This window comes from Pempheris klunzingeri, chromosome 15 (assembly GCF_042242105.1).
Source record: "Pempheris klunzingeri isolate RE-2024b chromosome 15, fPemKlu1.hap1, whole genome shotgun sequence".
In the NCBI taxonomy this organism is placed as follows: Eukaryota; Metazoa; Chordata; class Actinopteri; order Acropomatiformes; family Pempheridae; genus Pempheris; species Pempheris klunzingeri.
The window spans coordinates 10,699,154-10,719,773 of NC_092026.1; the positions used below are offsets into that span (position 1 = coordinate 10,699,154).

Below are 20,620 nucleotides of genomic sequence, written 5' to 3' on the forward strand. Positions count from 1 at the left end.
CTATTTACACATTAGTCCCTCTCCTCTTTTTCTCCTTCTTTGACTTAGAACAGACACTTTGGAAAATCTGTGCACACACTAAAACACACACTTCAGTCACAGAAAAGCACAGAAAAGCACAGAAAAGCACATTTACCGAATCCATCATAATTTCTTTTTATTGATTGCCATCCTTTCCCCACTGTCGACATTAGTTTTAACATCAGCATTTACTGTGTAAATCATAACCAGCAGTAACAAAAATGTGAGAGCTGAGCTGTTATGACATTTTTGATACGTACCGAGGAGCACAGGTGGAGACAAATGCATCATTTTTTAACAATTTTCCCACAGAGTAAATATAATTGTAGCCTCGCGCTCTTTCTTTTTCTAGCAGCGAGGGGCTTTTTGTTCAAATGGCCTTCGTGTTCTTTTACACACACGATGTGTCTCCAAAACTCTTTTTCACAAATTAAAGCTTAAAATGTATGTGACTAAAACAACATCTGGAATGGCTGTGGCAAAATAGAAAATTCATTACTGCAGGTATTTAGTCAGAGCAACAATCTGCTTTGATTGGCTTAGCACAATGTCCCTTTGGTGTGAAGTGTTAGATGCTTCCTTTTGTTTTCGCATGCTTGTTTAGCTCTTGTGCTTTTGTGCTTTTTGTTCAAATGAAATTAGTTCTGACATGCCTCCAAGCTATTAAAAAGTATTGGGTGAACATCGAACCACATTAAATCTGTCAGGTTCTTGTTGCCTCGGTAAATACATTTGTCTCTGTTCCAAACCTGATTTATATTGTTGACAAACACATCCCTGCACACAAAGAAGGGAAAAAACTCTACAACCTTCTATAGTGCAGACTTGCTTTTATTTGAAAACCTTCTGCTTCCTCTCAAGATTAAATGCATTACTTTGTTATGACAGCTGAACTCTCCTGTGATGCAGTGACTTACACTGAGCAAATCCAAAAGTTTAGATTCTGAGGTAAACTACTTTGTGGTTGTAAGCCGGACTCATCTATTATTTGAATTGCGCTGCCTGGAGGAGAGAAAAAAAAGTGTGGACAGCATTTAAAGAAGGAGTGAGCTGGGCATCTGGTCCTGTGTTTATACAACTTGTTACCATAAGGGGTGTGAATTGAACAGCTCCGAGATGCTGCAAGCAAGTGAGATTTAAGGCATGCTTAACAAATGAAATCAAACTGTCAGGAAACTGTAGCGCCTAGCCCATTAAATTAAGTGCTTGTTCATCAGCTGCCCATATAGGTGCAACTTTTACAATCATATTTAAACACAATAAAGTGCAAGCCTCCCTCCTGAAGGGAAAGGAGGTTTGCTCTCACATTCGCATATTAGATGGAAACATTTCTCACTACTTTTGTTTTACCAAAAACGCACTCAGGAAATCGCTGTTGCAATAAATCTAGGATGACCCTACCAAGGGTGATATTGTATTTCATTTCCTCTGAGTGAAATACTGATCCTGCAGATTCATGTGACTCTGGCTCATTTCAATTTCATGTTCTCTTATGATTCAAAACTTTCCAGGTCTTTGGTTATCATTAAAACAGCACATTATTACGCAATGCTATACAGAAATATATCTGGTGCTGTAGAGAAACTTAAAAGCTGCATACTGTAACGATTGTGGCAAAGTGCTGACTAAACTGTATTAGAAATAAAGTTTTTAAAAAAACAACAAATGTGATGATTTATCTGGCTCCATATGGCTCCCAATCTGCAATAAAGTCCATTCAATCCAGATGATGAACCCCTGCTTTCTTTTCTGAAATACTTCCAGTTGGGCAGAATTTCCATGCAACGTTGATACATCTGATTTTTTTTCCCTCGTCTGTGCTTGTTCTCACCACACAGATTGACCAGTCAGCTGTGAATCTCCCATGGTTTAACTGATAATTCATGATCGCCCTGCCGTGGACCCGCAGCATTCAATATGAATTATAAAATGGCAAGCCAAGCATATCAATGGATGACAGACTGGATGTGTATGGCCCGGGGCCAGAGAGGAGTTAGAGCACAATAGCTTCTCCATTCAGTCAACCCCAGAACTGGAAATACCAGTGTGGCACGAGGGAGGGTCTTCCATCAGCACAATGTATGGCACTGCTTGAGACAAATGTTGTTCCGAGACGTATTGTTAACCTTAACGACCTTTTGGGGAGAAACACGAAGATGCTGGTATGTTCAACTGAGGAATATTTAACAATCAAAAAAAAAATCTTCCTCAGAGAGAAATGTACTGTGTGTGTTATCCAGAGCAGCTCGAGACTAACAGAAAAAACACTGCTTAGGATATTTTTTTTAGGAATCTATTTCTCCTTCTAGCATCTTCCTCACACTCTCCCTCATTACTCTCTTGTCTACTGACTTGATTATTCAAAATAAAACCTACATATTAATGTCTCTCATTCACTGCCCAGGCTGGAACACATCCTAGGACCTAAGCAAACACTGTCTCTTTCCTCTGATCCCTCCTGTCTCTGCAGATATGACACAGCTATCAAGCCCAAACCACTTAATCTTTTACATTTCCCTTTTGTGCAATATTTAGATATGAAGGGCGAGGTGCTTGCTCTCCTTTTGGCATTTAAACACAACAGCCAACTAAGAGTGTTGACACTGACTGCACGACATAATCCCCCCTAAATCTGGCTTTCTTTACTTTAAAGACTCAGATAACAGCTCTCATTCACTCACAGCAGGTATGTAGCTGTGCTCTCACCCCACCTTTGTGACTGCTGCCTTTGAATCTGGTTGTCTTCTTTCATATCTGCAGCCTGGGCGGTCTGAAACATCTAAAACAAATCTGATACCTGCATGACCTAGTTTACTGTAGCAGGAGCGTCATTTTATAGATCTGTTATATAATGGCACAGGGATGTGGAAAAATGGAGCAATGAGAATAAGAAATAACTTATAAAAAGAATTAAGAAGTGCCAGTGTGATATATTCTCTGCATCATTATACTCAACTGAAAAGATACTATTTTTATATTTTCTTAAATTATAATCCTTAAGATTTTCATGCAATCCAACCCAATTTTTTTGCTTGGCATTAGCCATTTAATATCTACATTCTGTGAGTATCATTCTTTGCTTTTTTTTGTTTGTTTTTAATGGTAGGAGTCAGTCATTCCATGCTGGATTAAAATTTCTGCTAATACAAACGAAACATTTTCTACCCTAGTGTTTCACATGAAAAGCATTTAACTGGTGAAATAAGGGATGAAATACAGCCACTAAGAACATTTCACCGTCTTTTAAGTTGATATAGTGAAGCAAACAGTTGCTTATTTACACATCCAGCGGTTATGGAATTATTATCTGTTTGGAGTCATGTCATGTGGCAAATGGAAGTCCGATATTCACCCTCCTATTGGCTCTGTTTTTGGTCTCTACCAACTCCTGAGGAAAATAGGTCAATTCATCAATACGAGCAACAATCTTACACATTGGCACATTGTCTTCGCATTGTCATTGAAATACATTGTGCATCATACATTGTCAATATAAAAACATCAATTACAGCTGCTTTAAGGATTCTAACTTTCACTGCATAATCCCAGCTCCAGTACATGCATTTGCTACAATTTCACGGGTAGCGGATAATTCCATTTGATTTTGCATAAATTGATAAAGTTTGTCAAAACAGAAGCCCGACTGGTGTTCATTCTTCCCACTAGCTGGGGAAGTCAATAGAAGAGAGAGAAAAATCACTTTCTTCTTAGCTATGTCAATGAGTATTCCAAAGCGTGAAGAATGTTTTGGATGAAAACGATAACCTGATTATACTCTCTCCTGGTGGGAGACAGGAGGTTATTATCAAATAGAGCTTTTGTTGCAGTGACTCTGATGGAAACATAGATCATAAGGATGCTGGCCCTCAGGGCTGGACAGGCTCAAGGTGAGTGGCATGTGGATAGAATCAGATATTGTTTTCAGAGGGACCAACACACACATTCCTTTATTGATGGATGGGTAAATATGCACTCTTAGGCCTGAGAGCCCTCACATCAACTGAAACCCAAAACCTGGACTTTCTGCATACCAAAGCAGAATTCCTCTTTAAGAAATTCAACAGGACTATTCAACTCAGTTTCAAAGTCAAGCCAGATCAGAGGGCTGTTCTTCAAATGCCACAGTAAGACTCTTATGTATTATCTAAAATTGCTAATCTACAAAAAGTGCATCTCTGCTTGAAAGACTGCTGGGATAGCCTGCTCCATAGCAATCTGTCTTTGCTAACAAACTGTGCACCCTATCTAGACCTAAAATAAAACTGTAGGAGAAATCAATCACAGAATGAAACAGCAAAAGAGAGAGAAAAAAAGGCTAAATCCAAAATGAAAAGGAAGCCCCCAAAATAATGTGCTTCAACAGCTATCTGTAATCAATGCTTGGCACACAAGCATGTGATTTCGGGTTACTTTATTTCCTAGTACAATGGGACTGAAAGGGGAAAGAAATTTAATGATCATCATTAAGCAGACGTACCAACATCAGTGGTTTTGATGGACATGTAACAGACAGGAGTGTTTTGTGACAATACTTGTAATTACAGCCAAATGTGCTAATCAAAAGTGAGGGAAGAAACCAAAAAGAGGGCATTGGGATGTCATGGCAGACAATTAAAAACACAGACACATAATTTCCCAGGTCCCAAAGGCTGGCACTGAATCAAGTGCCCTGCTTTTGATGGTTGCAGGTATACTGGCTGCATAAACAATTTGATTTAGGCGCAAATGGAAAATGAATTCATTCTCTGCGGCTCCAGTGCCTCAGAGTGCACTCAGTAAATCTGTTCAGCTCATCATACAGAAAAGGTGCAGTTATGAACCTTAAGGGGAAGGCCTCTGACACACCGTTTGAGTGTTCTGGAAGTATAGAAATGTGTCAATGAAAAGTGTCCATGGGCTGCCAGGAATACTCAATGAGTTCAGTACAAAGTGTTCAAAACACCTTTTTTAAACTCCAAGGGTAAAACCACTGAAGAGGAACTATTAGCACACACAGAAGAATGTGTGCTAATAAATTCAACACTTTCATAAGCTGAATAATAAGTGGCTTCTTGAAAGGTTGACCAGAATCACATTAACACTACTCTCTGTCACTGAACTCCATGGTAACTTACCTTGCGAACAGTGAAAGCAAACGAGAAGGAGCAAGAGGCAGTGGAACACTGGACACCTCCACAGTGCAGAGGCCATTGTGTGCAGTATGCAAATGATCCAGGAGCCTGTTGGCTAATAATAGTGGTTCAGTGAGTTGCAGTGGAAGAGCAGAAAGCTGGAGTGATGTCAACGATCAGTAGTTCTCGGAGAAGCATCACCGGTCATCTTCTCATCTGGAAAAGAGGAGAGGAAAGAGCATTAAATGGAGGAAAATGGACAATCGTCATTGTCATCATCATCAGCCTTGGGTTTACCATTTGTGGTGTCTTATCTGGATTCTACACGTGTATGTTTCCATAAAAGAAGTCACGTGTAAGCTGCTTATGAAATGTAGTCAAATGCAAATGTGAACACCATGACAACAAAATTCCTGGCTGCTGTTTGATTGAATAAACAAAAGCATTTTTCAAAACCCAAGTTTCACAGAAATATTGAAACTTTGTTCTCAAATGTTTACGAGGGCACCGGCATAACAACAAAAGCAGATAGCATGCCTGGTGTTCGGCACTTATTCAGCGCTCGGCACCGTGTTACAACTGAATGTTTACACTGCTTCATTCTCCCACTCTTCCCTGTTCCACCTTCCCCATTTACTCCCAGATCCCCATGAGAGAGAGCTTGTCGCTCCAGCAACACGCTTGCACAGGACGCCATTTGAGACACAGCTGCTTTGTGAGCTACTTTTGTCTCCTTCCTTATCAAGGGGTGGCAAAAACAGCCCTTTGTCTGCAAAAGCAGCAAAAGGTTAGAGCCTGAGACAGACTAACACACCAGACAGATAAGCTGCTTACCAAAGTCAAACACCGAGGAGGGATGTGTTGTGTCATATGTGAAATGCCACACACACACACACACACACACCCACAGACTCACGTATGCATGCCTGCACAAACATATAGCCGAGGACATGCACACTCCTGCCGACGTGGACACACATGCAGAGACAGCATCCACAGAAGCACGCACACACTGACATATTGTATCTTGTTTATTCCCGTGCGGTTGCCCTCCAGCATCTCCCCAATGCACACACACATGTATCAACATCATAAACAGGATCGGCCACTCGGTAGCTGCCTCTATGTGAATGTTCCCTGTTTCTGAATGCTGCTCCTCCAGAGCCACCCGTCAACCACCCTGATTATTTTATAATGAACCTAAATTTGAGCAGCAGAGCAGTCAGTTCTGATCGCTCTCCGGGCCCCACTAATGCGCTTGGATATTTTTGGCAACATGAAAACCCACAAAACATGGAAAGCTTTCACATTAGCATATTGAGTAATACTTTAAGTCACCATCAGATTGATTCTATACATGACCAATGCCTGGTCGGGGAATAATGTCTGAAAAAAAGGCCACTGGATCTGCACCTAGCCTGACGCAGGCTGAGAGTGTATATTTTCATTTGAGGTCACCCTGGCCGAGCAGTTGTGCAGCAGTCTGAGCCAAGGAAACACACATACAGCTAACTTATAATTTATCAGTTAAACTTGGGTGGTTTTATGGGAATTGTGGTTTTATTTGTCCTCCAGTTGTTTATCTGCCAGTGGCGCCGAACCAGATCAGATAAGACCAAATTGGAGGGTACAAGCTCTCCTGTCTCAAACCACATCTACTGAGGCTGCTCATTACTTTCTTCTACCAAAACTGCCACCAGTTCAATACTGGGCAGAATACCAAATCTTCAGAGACATACAAGACCTCTTCCTCGGCCATTTATCTTCTGCAAATATGAGGCCTGGGGCCATGGGGTAACCATAACAGAAGTTGACAGGAGGAGATTGGAAACTGTTGGGGGGACATCCCCCTGCCCTTCTGGCCTGCTGGGCCTGCTGAGCCACTCAGTCCCTCCAGACACCAGGGGGCGAGAGCCTGCGTGGCCTTGCGGATGCAGACTTGCCTTCACCACCCCGGGGTTCTTTCTCCTGATCAGCCGTTGCCCCGCTGAGTAACATGCCTCCTTTCTCCCTTAAGCTGGTGGAGGACACAGCCCTGCTCATCTTCCTAAAAACACGGTTTTGTTTGGTGGGATTTCTGCACCGAATCGGTCCGGACTTGAGATAAAAGGATTAGGCGATTAACATTAAGATGCTTTACACAAGTACTGACAGACGTATCATAATTTCACATCAGGGGACAGGGGGGATGATGGTTGTGGGGGGTTAAGATGTTCTCAAGCAGAAAATGATTTTAAGAGGTAAGTGAGGCATCGTGAACCCCTCAGAGATTGTGCTGAGGAATTATCTACACCAATCCTACCCTGAAGCCTGGGAATTGAGGTTATTTGTTTTTCGGCCAGCAATTTTCACATAATGAGCATCATGTTCCACTAAGGCAGATATGTTAAAAAAAAAAAAAAAAAAGTACACAGTTGCAGTTGTGACTAACTGTCACCACCTACACTACATCTAATGAGCTCAAACATACAATGCACACCAGAGCACCACTTACTAAATTAAAGTTATTCATGTTCATCTGTGCCTTGCGGTCCTCTTCCTAAAAAAATACAAGTACATGCATATATTCCCCAGGGTTTTCTCTCTATTAACAGTATATCTTTCTGGAAACAAAACAAAAAAATCCACCAATGAAATGAAAAATGATATGCAAACATTCACGACATCTGTTTTTCTTTTGTCTCCCATACATACACAGTGGAAACCCAAGGAGAGAAATCTATCATCAGTTAAGATAATGGAGAAAATCACAGTCCACAGCCAATTTTTCACATCGGCCTGATAGAAATAATAAGCAAGCATTTAAAAGAGGACGGTGAGCAATTAAAACATAATTAAAATAAATGGATAGAAGGAGACAGCCCACATGTCTTAACATGAAATACAAGGCTGTGTGCAACAGCCGGCTGAATGAATGTGAGTCTCCTTTGACAAAGCTTGTGTCTACCTCACTCAAACTGGAGAGGCGTCCAATGAAAGGGAGAGTGAGAGAGGGGGGGGGTTTGTGAGTTTCTAAGCCGGGAGGGACTAAATGGATGGGAGAGGGAGAGCGGAGGAGAAGAAGAATGGAAGGGGGAGAAAGAAAGGGGCGGTGGGGTCACTGCTGAGGATTGACAGCCTGTGAGTACGGCCTGACCTCCTGGGTTCTCCTCCAAGTTTTCTCCACAGGCTTAGAGAAGACAAAAATAAAGCCCAGGAATGTTAATTTATTTTCAATTGTCAACGCCGAGAAGAGAGAGATAAAGAGTGCATACATACATATCAAGTAAGACTGGAACAAAACTAATGCGCAAGTCCAAGTGTAAGCTGAAAACCTACAAGTGAAATAGAGATGTGGCTCTGTTGAGCTGCATCTTGCCAACACAATGATTCGTCTTCCACTCTTTGAATAACTACTAATTTGGAGAACTTTCTGCCCCACCCCCATGCCCTACATTCAGGACAAAAAAAAGACACACATGTGAGAGGGGAATTTCAAACATCAGAAAATGGTTGATGGGCTAGAAGTGGGAGACGGGAACTACAGGAACTAAGAAAACACAGCCTCTAGATACTTTTTTTTCTGTCTTCGTTGCACCCTGATGTTCCCAAGGAACTCTTTTGTCATGACAGTCCTGTCAGGGCTGCGCTTTCAACCCCTGCAGGGACATGAAGTCATTTCCTTGGCTCCACCACTGATGTAGAGAACTTGCCATCAACTGCCAGAAACAGAGATGGGCCGACACTTTGCATGGAGTGTGTTTTCTCGACACAGGGCTGATATGATATGCTATTAGGATAACCAGGTTGTATGTAACAGCTTCATGCAAAAAAAACAATAAAGATGAAAAAATCGTAATGTTTTTAGACAGTAAACTGAATATTTGGGCGTTTTGGAATGTTGGTTGAACAAAACAATCTAAACAATTACGGACCTTTCATACTACTTTTGGACATTTTACAGACTTACCGACTGACCTAGACAAGTCTTGACTAGGTTTCAGAGAAACAAAATATTCCAAGCCTTTGTATGCTTTTTTATGAAGGAAACGTATGTTGCTTTACTCCATTCTGATGTCTACTGATTATTCTCTCAATGAATCAGAAAAACCTCAATGAGTTAAAAAACTGTAATAAAAATAGACAAAACCATGACCATCAAAGTCCCTTAGCATCCAAGATGACATCTTAAAAATATCTTCTTTTGCCAAACAAAAGTTAAAAACTCAAAAGATTTATCAAAACTGGAAATATTTCAATTTGGACCCAGAACAAAGGCTTTGGCACTGAATGTTTGGTATTTTTGCTTTAAGAAATGAATGGATTTTGAATTTTCTGTCAACATACTAATTGATTAATGGACTAATCGTTTCAGCTCTACTTTGCTTGAATGTTTTGGGGCTTTGTGCGCTCTCACACTGATTTTTAAAAAAATGAAGCTTTGGATTAGCTCCTTTGAGGCAGTATGTGTTAGTTATTCCATCATAATTAAAGCCTGGATCAGTGCCTATTAGTAATTTATGTCAACAGGTGTTTTTTTTTACGATGGTTAATAGATCACAGAAGGTGTTACATCTTCTCTTTAAGCCTGGGTCAGAATGAGTTTCTGTAACATTTAAAAATGATAAACTCAAGTCACTTAAACTGCAGCTTTTATGTCTCGTTTTGTTTTGGAGTTAATGGCTCCAGATTAAAAGACAGGTCTGGAAAAACAGCACGCTTTTTAGTTCAAATGTTTTTCAATGCAGCTCAAAAAGCCCCCACAGAAAACCCCTGAAAGGTGCAATGCTTCACTATTTTATTGAGAGCGCACAACAGTTGGTGTGCTCAGCAGCTCTCGGCCAAATGATTGAGGCAGTAGATAAGATAGAGTGCCAGCGGGCAGATGGACATGGTGAAACAGAGAGGGGTGAGCAAAGAAGCTTAGTAAAGTGTAGAGAACAAAGAAGATTCAGGCTGAACAACCAGGTTAGTGTCAAGCAAAATGAAGAGAGAGTGGCACGTAGTCTTCAAAAAAGGAGCCGTGTGGAGGAGCAGGTACAGAAAAAGGGTAAAAGTGGATGTTTCTGTCAAGGTTTGTAGTTGAAATCAGCACATAACAAGATAATGGAACATGCCTGAAAGACTCATTATTACCTGTGTTGATTTCGTCAATAGAAACACTGACTTCAGGGCTGCAATTGATTAATCTGACGTTTATTTGTGCAAGTCGTTGATTAATTGCTTAGTCTCTAAAAAGTCACAAAATTGTGAAGAATGCAAATTTCCGGAGTTCAAGGTGATGTCTTCAAATGTTTTGCTTTGCCCAACCATCCGCCTAAAATCCCAAAATATGTATCACTGAAGACAAACAACACAGGAAAATATTCACATTCAAGGTGGAATCAGTGATTTTTTTGATTAATTCCTTAAATGATCATCAAAATAGCTGTAGCTTAATTTTCTTTTTATTAATATTATAATTTTCTTTGTTCAATTTATCAATTTATTGATTTCAAACATTATTACAAGATGTGTAAATATTATTTTGTTACTGGTAATCTTGGCCAGTTGCTTGCTGCAGAAATGCTTTATGATTGTACGCTCATTTGAAGATTCTGCACGTAAACATTTTGTAAAGGTCACTTGGGTTTATGGAGACAATATGTGCCCCGCGACTTACAAATTTGAAAATATGAGGAAAAAACGACTTTCGCTAATATTCAGTTACAAGTTACTCTGCGCTCACCAGTCATTGCTGCTTGGCACTGACATAAATAGGCTGACCTAGGAGCAGTTGGTTAAGCAGTAGGGTCGCCGGAGAAGAGAAGAAAGCAGCTCAACGCTAACATGGAAACGAGAGGTTTCTCTTTTCAGCCAGTCTCTCCTTGAATGTACTGACAGCCTCACTTCTCGCCTCCTCCACGGATAATTCTAGCCCTCCCCTGCATGCTCTTTATCCACACAAACACACCCACACACCCAGTGCTCACCTCCAGCTCGCTCCAATGCTAAAACTGCATTTTTACAAGGGAAACCATGACTGGCCTGGCAATCACCCCCTAACCTACACTCGCAACACCAGCAACACACACACACACACACACACACACAAATGACAAATGAATTCACTCCTTCAACATGGTTTCCAGCAGGCGATGTGTTGACATTCACACCTTGTGGGGAAAAATATAATGGCAAAATGTAAAATTTGAACACACTATACCCCCATTCAGACGGTATTAGTTTGCAGCAAACTGTATGTGAAGTAACTGCTAATGCATAACATCTGTGATGTTAATGAACAACACGCAGGCGAGGAGAAATCTGTGTAATCAGTCTCCAGTATTACTGAACTCTATTCATGTGCTGCCATCGCAAAAAAATGTATCATAATAATCAAACATAATTTCCGGAACTGACAGCAACTTGTTTAAACAATGACACACAACAACAGGAGGGGAAATTTCACATCTGGACCACAGTGATCTAAAAGGGTAAAAGCTGGACGAGCGTACATACTCCCTCTCTCCCTAAAAGGAAACTGCAAATTACTCACAAACTATCTCAGAGTTGTCAATTTTGGAGAGGACTAGCTGAGGTTTTATCAGAGGTTATTTCTGCCGGGCACGGGAAGTCCAAGATTTGGTCGGCCGCTAAAATCCGCACAAGTTACTGACATGGCAAGATTTAGATGGGACTAAAATTTATAGACATGCTCCATTTTCGATTACCTTCCCCTCCTCCCCCGTAAAACTAATCCCATCCAAATAGGGCTTATAACAAAGTGGTGCAATGACAAAGTGACACGTGTGTTGCCAAAAAGCGAAGAGAAGTTATTTTTTTTACTAAGAAGTGTATGCAAATTTAGCAAACACTATTAATCCTTGAGGGGACCAAGTAGTTGGAGATGTCGAGTTGTATGTGAGGGCATAGATATGGTTTTAGAGGTGAAGACGAGGGGGCGCATAAAGTCAGAGCTGCTATTTCCTGCATTTACACATTTATATCGACCTAGCAAATAAGCACTTTCCAAATTAATGGTATTCTGTAAAAAAATGTTTTTTAAAAAAAATGTAAATACCAACATTACTAATACTCTAACATCTCTCAGAATCATGTTTAGTTTTCATTGGTAAAGACCTCATACTAGAGCTGAAATAAGTCACTTTATCAATCTGCAACTTAAGCAGCTATGTGGATAACCGGTAAGTCATGTAAGTAATTTTGCACTTAAAATGCTACAAAAAATGCTGATTCCAGCTTCCAGCTTGCTGCTTTTTTCTTGTCTTACATTACAGTAAAATGGATCTTTGGATTCAAGGCAATCGAGGTTTTTCTCCTGGCATCTCATAGGCCAAGTAATTATAGATTAAAATAGACAATAACCTGCAGATTAATGATTATTAAAAAAAAAAAGCTCCACCACTTAGCATTGTGTCATCCTGACTGTAGGCTACATTAAAATATACTGTGGATACATATATATATATATATTTTTGTGCTGAGCGCTGAGGATACTGCAGTGTATTTTTACAGCCTTGAGCAGCACTTCCACCCCTCTTAGGCCGCAGTCACAACCTCAACCAATCAGAGGGCAAGGAGGAAGCCTGAGAGGCAAAACCAGGGACAAAGTAAGTCACAAAGCTTCTCTTCTCTCGTCTGGACTTTTGGCAGTCAGAGGACATTGTTTAGAGAGATTTCTGTGTGTAAACAAAGCTGGAACTACAAAAGTGGTTCACACAAAACCAGCATTTTTACAAAGAAATGTAAATTATGCCCTAAAAAATAAAAATGCAATTGACTCATTCCGTTACTGAACACAAATAAGACATTTTCTAAAATTCTAACAAGTCATTCCCACTCAAGTTAGCTTTGGTTAAAGCGCATCTAACACCTATGAAAAACAACTCAGATCTGTAGTGCAACCACCTCCATTCCCTCCACGTATCTCAGGCACACAGCTGTTTTGTCAGCAGCTACTTTATTCTCATCAGAAGAGCATTGACTTTTAACCAGACACTTTACATCACTCAAACAAGCTGCTATGTCTCTGCAGACATCCTGATTTGCACATCATGCTCAGTGTATTTTCTTACAGATGTTAGAAGCTTTTTAAAGTTATATGACTTCTTTCAAGTGGAAACAATTAAATGCTGTGACTGTTTAGCCACAATGACACTTTCTGCTCACTTCACATACACTGATACGTCCATCCTTCTGGTTTTCATCACCTTCTTCACCTCTAGTGGATTCATTGTACAGTTGTGAAGTTTTGTCCAACTTAAAGCACATTTTTGTCTAAACTCCAGTCTGCTTTGCATTACCTATGCATGGTCAGCACATGGGCTGCATTCTAACTGAGGACGGTTTGTGTGGTCTCTATTCATTCAGTGTCTTTAGTGACTGACATGCATTAATTTGCCTTAATTCAGAGCTGCAACATGCACTCAGAGACACAGTGACAATACTGACTTTTTGCTTGAGTGATATGCTCGTACATAAAACCATCAAGAGACAATTTGTTGCTATTTGTCTGAGGTTATAAAAAGCACATATGGTCATAGTCACAAAGGCGTACACCACTTTACATTGAAATCAAGATCACCCCATAAATAAGAATATTTAGCTGATATCAAACTACACTCAGAATTCAACAATAATACATCAGCCACTAAAATGACTATAAAGTTGGATTAAACCCTTTTTGAACAAACACTGAACGTTACAGCCTTCATAAAGTTAGGATTTATTGCAGAGCCAAGCTTTTAGAAGAAGTTACCTTGGACTCTGGTGATCTGTGATTATGAAATTCACTAACAATGAAAATCATTAGCTGCAGCTCCAAATTTCTGTTAAAGTCGATAAGTGTGTTACAATAATATCTATGACATCAGGCTAAACTTGTTACTCATGTGAAACTACTCATTTTGATAGTTTTGAATTAAAATTTTATTGGATTTGTTAATTTCAAGAACACACTATTGAAAATGGTATCACAATGCGCCACGACAGAATTCGCTGGAGTCAATATGTGACCATTTCGAAAATATTTTCAAGACCTCCTTTCCAATTTGCACTCACACAATGGATGACTAACACACATCAAATAGTGAATAAAAAGGGCTAATTACGCCAAACACCTTTAAATGAACCCTACAGATCAATATGGAAGAGATAAAGTGAGTGAAAACCAAGATCTTAACAGGAGGTAAGCAACACCACAGCATCAAGTACGCAAGTATGTAATTATCAGGGAGAAATAAAGGCTCTGGTTGTATGAGTGCTGATGGTGGTGAAAAATTGACTCACACTCTGCTCTGCAGGGTTTCCCTATATGTTAAATCATATTTGGATTTGATGACGGGACCATACCAGGAACATGATTTCATTCAAGACATACAGTAGTCTTATAAAATTGCCTCATATACTTTGGCCATTACACAACGGTGTGGAGTAATCGTCAGTCCTAATGAGTCCCAAGACATGACTGCCAATGCTATTAGGGACCCACCACTGTGTTTAACAGCCGACATCATCTGGCTTTTTTCTGCAGGTAAACCCATCAGAGCGAAGGAAAAAAATGCAAGAAATGTTTAACGTTTTAATTTTTTTCCCCATTTTTTGCTTGTTAGTCCAGGTAACATAATCTATGTGTGTGTCTTGGCCTCGGATGAAAGTGCTTTCTAAAGGGCATCACATCATCAATACCGGCTTTGTAAAGGCGATGATCTTTAGCTGGGGACATTTTCCAGAGGAGAAATGTGATGATTCTGAGCTCACAGCTAGAAATCGCCTGTGTGAGTGTGTCCACACTCTCTAACACCAATTGTCTGTAGATTTAGTACTGTAGCCGCAAACACAACATACAGTACAGAACACAAATTATATCGCCATATAAAGTTATAGTGAACATGTTACCAAGCAGTAGGGTATTTCTACACCCAGCAGACTCAGACATCAGCATTAATTTGTTTGAATAAGTCCAAGACTCTACTTTTAACTGTGTTGTTGGTCTCTACCGACTCCTGAGAGAAAAATCTGTCTCCTCAGCTGTTAAATATTCAACCTAGTTCAACAACTAGTACATTTCTTTGTCTGCATGGTATTCAGTGCTGAGCAGGTTGTGTACCGTGTGTTTTTATAGCTTTTCACTGAAAACAGTGGCCCACTGCAGCTAAAACATATGCTATGAGAGTGTTGGGTGTGAACAAAAACAGTAAAGTTTTGGAGCTGTAAAAATAAAACAATGAGCTGAAAGACACTAAAATGTCACGTTTCACATTAAATGTAGTAATCTGATCCATTGTTAATGTAAAAATTCTGATGCATGCAGCTTCAATTGTAATTTTGAATAAGCTTTAAATTATTTAGGCAAGATTTTTGGTTGGTGCTTCTTCAAAAAAAAATAAACCAATTCCCACCATTATATTGTCACAATCTAATTGTATACTGTTTCCATTTCCACCTTTTGTGGCTGATACACCTGCATTTTAGGCTGTCTCTGAAACTGGTAGTTACATCATTTCAGTTTAAAGAGTAGTGATTAGCATCTTTTGAAGTGGTCACATAAGTGACAATTCAACTAGATAACAGTCACCACAGAAGCAACTGAAATTTTGTTACATTTGAATAAAAAAAGAGAAAATAAGACATGCTTGATAAGTGGCAGCTAATGTCTGTGTGTGCGCTCTGATTTGGGAATTAGAGAATATTGAAAACATTTGAATATTTGAGAGGGCAGGAAAATTGCATTAAGTTCTTAGATTTCAGGTATTTTGGACTGTTAATAATCACAAAAATCTCTCCAAGATCCTGGAGGGATCGGCTTGGACTCACAGCCTGATTGTTTTGATTTTAAATTTTAATTCAATTTGTCAAAACATTATTAAAAATGGTTTCTAATCTTGAACATATTTGTACTGACCTCTTGAAATCTAATAGCATTTATTACAGGCGGATTATTCTGAATTACTGCTCTAATTACAAAGATCCTTTTGTAGGGTTGCAGTATTTAACCAAGGCTTAAAATATCAACCTAATATCTTTAAACCATATTGCCCAGCTGTACCATTTGACTGTAATGAGTTGGAAATGATGGAAATGAGTCATGGACTTAATATGCATACATGCGCTGATGGCCTGGATGGGTTTCGTGCTTATTTTCAATTCAAAGTCGTTTTTTTTCAGTATTGGTTTCTATTAATTTGTCCACCCACTCTGTCTGTTCCTTTGGAAACAAAGACGTAGGCATCAATCTGCAGCGTTTCCAGTGGGAAATAGAAACTGGTTGGACTTGTTTTTCTTATTTCATGTACATAATTACTTTCTTGTTCTCTCCCTGTCCTCACTCTGACAGTCTCATGGTTATTGTTTAAGATTTACTTCTACCCCTGATTCGGCTGTAAACCACTTGATTTTCACTTTGAAAGATGGACAACAGCAGGTTTACCAGTGGGCTGAAAATGTCTCTTCCTTCATCCCTACTGTTAAGCAAAGCAGAAAACATGCCTTACTTATGAACGCCTCGCAGATGCAACCTGAGCTGTAACAAGTCAGAATGGACAAAAATACACATAATTAAACAACTAGATACGTTTCCAGAAATTTGGATCCAATCTTGGAATGCAACACTGGCCAGACTTCATGTCTTAGATGCATCAAATCTGTAAGACTTTGAGAAGACAGACAGGCTGAGTACTGTGCCAAATGTAGTGATTTTTGACCGAAAACCTTCCACATCTCTCAATAAATCTTAAAATGAAACCAAAAAATGTAGCTTAAAGGACAATACCACTGAATTTCAGCATGCCAATTTATATGCTTTACCAGTATTTCCACGAGTTTCTTCTGCTCGCTCCATTGTAATGCAAACTGGAGGGCCAGACGAGTGCAGAGGGAATGAATTGGAACAATGATGAAAGTGCATGCTATAAGAATCAGGACAGCTGTCAGGGTATACGGGTGTACATTTGGCGGGTAAGGACTGATTTTACTGAAATGCAGCTATGTGCGTATGTTCGGGAAAATATTCTGTGTGCAGCATCGCAGTTTGTCATTGTCACCATTTCACCATTTAAAAACATTCTTTCCCCAAGAAATGTTCATACATAATCTATTCTGCCTTGGACCAAGGATATACAGTAACAGTACAAAGGCAAGTATATACATACAATTTCAGATAAATCTGAATTTTCAGATAAATCTGGAATCGTGAAAAGATTTTGACACTAGTTGCCCAATGTCAAACCTTAATGTTTGATTTGTCTGACCAATGGTCCAAAGATATTCAGTTTACAATGATATGAAATTGCAAAAAATCTAAAAATCCATCCACTAGCCAGAGAATGGATGGTGTTTTTCCTTGACCTAGACGATAACTTGATTATCAAAATGGTGGCTGATCAATTTTGTTTTGATTGTCCAATTGATTAACTAATCATTTCAGCTCTGGTGGCTACAAAGTGTAATTGCCCGCTCACACTCCAATGTTAAACTCCTGTGTTAACAAAAGTTCCTAACTTGAAACATTTGTCCTTACAAAATAAAAAAGCAGAGCCAGAGTGCTGTGTGCACTCCGATATAAACCAACAAATATAAGCAACAAACACACAGCCACCATACCGCTCCTCACTGCTTCAAAAACAGAGACAGGGCTTCTGTAGATGCAATGCTTTTCTCTGCTGCCAAGTTTCCCTTGTGCTGTGGCTTAGCCCAACAGTAGTGTAAAGGATGCATGCTTCTTTTATTTTATTTTCAGCCCCCTGCCTCCATTTTTTTCCTCTCCCCCAGTACATCATTCCTTTGGGTGTTTGTGCAGTGTCCCCTAGTTACAGGATAAGAGACCCAGCAGCTCAGAGAGTTAAAAGCCTACCCTGTCCCACTCATACGAACAAGACCATCAATAATTCACCCTCATCGGGAAGCATTATCTAACAGCCTTATGAAAATTTAAAGATTGTGGGTGACAACACGGAACCATGAAGAAAGTGCTCCGTAAGAGGACACTCCAGGTGGCAACAATGTATGTTAAAGCGCGAGAGGGAGGCTTGTCTGTAGTGCTGTGTCAGCCGACAGCGTGAGGCTGATTTAACCATTACACATAAAAGACAGACACCTCTGTGAATTAAGGGAAAGTCAACGAGGAGACCCATCTCCTCTCGCCTACACCAGCCCTGTGAGTGTGTATGTGTGTGTGTGTGTGTGTATGCGTGTGTGTGAGAGAGAGCAGCACAGAGGTGGAAGCGTTTGCTCGGCTGTATTAACGCCCAGGCTCATTCTCATTGACAGTGAAATCCCTCTAAGCCTAGATCAATTACATCCAGCTCTGCTGTAATTAAAATGTCCTAACAAAGGTCTTAGGAGCACAGCACAGGAACCTAACCATTGAAAAGAAGCTCAGTCCAAATTATAGCACCATCTCCTAGAAAATAGTTTAAGATTAGATTCAAGCTTTCTTTGATAAGCACAAGCAAAAAAGTGTCCATGCATGGCAGCTGTGCTAGAATTAAGTCTTTTTCATCCCTTAATAAGGTCAAGATATGATTTAAGATTATGCGTATAGTACATGAGCTACATGAAACACAATTATGCTGCAATGTTTGTAATCAATGCGAGTACATAAAATAAAATATTAATTAATGTATTATACAAAAAAAGAGCGTGCTTCTTTTTGTAGCTCTAACTACTAAGAAAACTAATTATTTGTTCTCTTAAGTACATCTGATGCTTGGCTATGCTCTGCCGAGGAATGACATAATGCTTATGAGTCTCCTAATTAAAACTCAGCAGTGGAGTGATTAGCAATCACAACTCCACTCTTCAAATATCAAGATCTGATTTGCTTGGCTGATCAACAACAAGTTTCCTTCTCTCCTCACAGAGCGTGCACTCTCTCTCTCTCTCTCTCTCTCTCTCTCTCTCTGTTTTAAGGAGGCTTTTGAAATGGAGGAAATCAGCACAACTTCATAAAAAAGGGCCCAGCTGAATTTTGAGTTCTTCATTGCTCTTTTTTTTTTTTTTTTTGCAAGGATGCCTTTTAGGTAGCAACACTTTGCTTTTCTCATGTTGCCTGCCAGCAATCATAAAACAGATTACACACCTCTGCTGATGAAGGCTTAATGCTTTTGGTTTTACATGAGAATATATCATAGAATGAAACCCAAGTGTAAAACATCAATACCATAACTTATGGCAGCCACCAAAATTAAACCTGAAAGCTGTTCCCTCATTGTGCAGAGGGCGGACTACTCCACAGACACAGAGAGAGCAAGATGGCTGACTGCACTGACACATTGTGAAAGCACGCCTTGCCATCCTAGGTAATAGATTCTCTTTGCTGTGTGACTCCCACAGCTTCTCATCTTCTGTGACAACGCCTGCCACTCAAAGCCCAGGCAACATTCGAGGGCTTTGACAACATCTCCTCACCTTGAAAACACATTGGCTTCAACACAAGACACCAAGTGTCACCAAGCAGGCATCAAGTAGCCATTAGACACATAGCAGACAAAGAAGTGGCAGACTACAGGTGATCCCGTGCTTTCCGTTTTCAACATGAAAGCAGCTCCCTGAAAAATAACATTAACAGTATTCTTTCTATACATACGGGCACAACCGTAAATGGCAGCAGTGCAGTGGGAGGTGGCATGGAAGTGTCGGACAGAAAATGCACAGCAGGAGAGCACCCCCTGCATGAGACTGTGGGGGCCCTCAGCAGCTCTTTCAGCAGCAGGCTGAGGCACCCACCCTGCAAGAAGGAACGCTACCGCAGGTCATTTCTCCCATCAGCCATCAGACTCTTTAACACCAGCATCACTGGCTGATGTTAATATACTGCCTACCATCCATGCCATTCCATTCCTGTAAATATCCTATGGTGTAAATATTTATTTCATTTCATCACAATCCATATATTTATATCTATATTTATATTTATATTTATATTTATATTTGCTATTTTTTTGTCTTTTCTATTGCTTTGTTCTTTCACTGTCCCTGTTTATATTGTTGCTGCTGTAACAAGAAAATTTCCCCCTATGGGGGATAAAATAAAGAAGTCTAAAGTCTAAAAGTCTAAAGTCTAAAGTCATTAAATGTGGAGGGATTTTATGATCGTTTGCTGAGAATCTGCTGATAAACTTCAAAAAATATTTAACTTAACCTTTCAATACACTGATCTACTGGTTTTTCTCAAGCAAATGTGCCTATGCTGTTCATATGAAAGCATTTAATAGAAGGATTCAAGCTGTCCATCAAAGCCAAAGGCCCTGCTGATTACTCATTTGGAAAATAAAACATGGATTTGGGTGTAGCCTGTACCTGCTACAATTTCTTTCTTGTCAATGCAGAATGAGAAATAACAAAGTTACACCACATTAGGCGAGCGATTTACATTTTTATATGATTCATGAATACCATGAAGGAAGACAGGGGGGGAATTTTCTGCAGTGAAGCATGGCCTGCACCTCAATTTCTAGGATAATTATATGACACTATTTAGGAATTTGAGAAAGAAAAGTGTTTCCTCA

At 39.8% G+C, this 20,620-nt stretch overlaps 1 protein-coding gene across 1 annotated transcript in view; it reads right to left on the reverse strand.

Annotated features, from left to right (window-relative positions):
• Positions 1-20,620, reverse strand: part of adgrl2b.1 (adhesion G protein-coupled receptor L2b, tandem duplicate 1) — an 82,702-nt gene that overhangs the window by 57,554 nt on the left and 4,528 nt on the right. The window contains exon 2 of the mRNA XM_070844557.1: positions 5,136-5,348. Coding sequence (XP_070700658.1) covers positions 5,136-5,211 — 76 coding nt within the window. The 5' untranslated portion in view covers positions 5,212-5,348. The remainder of the gene's footprint in view (positions 1-5,135; positions 5,349-20,620) is intronic.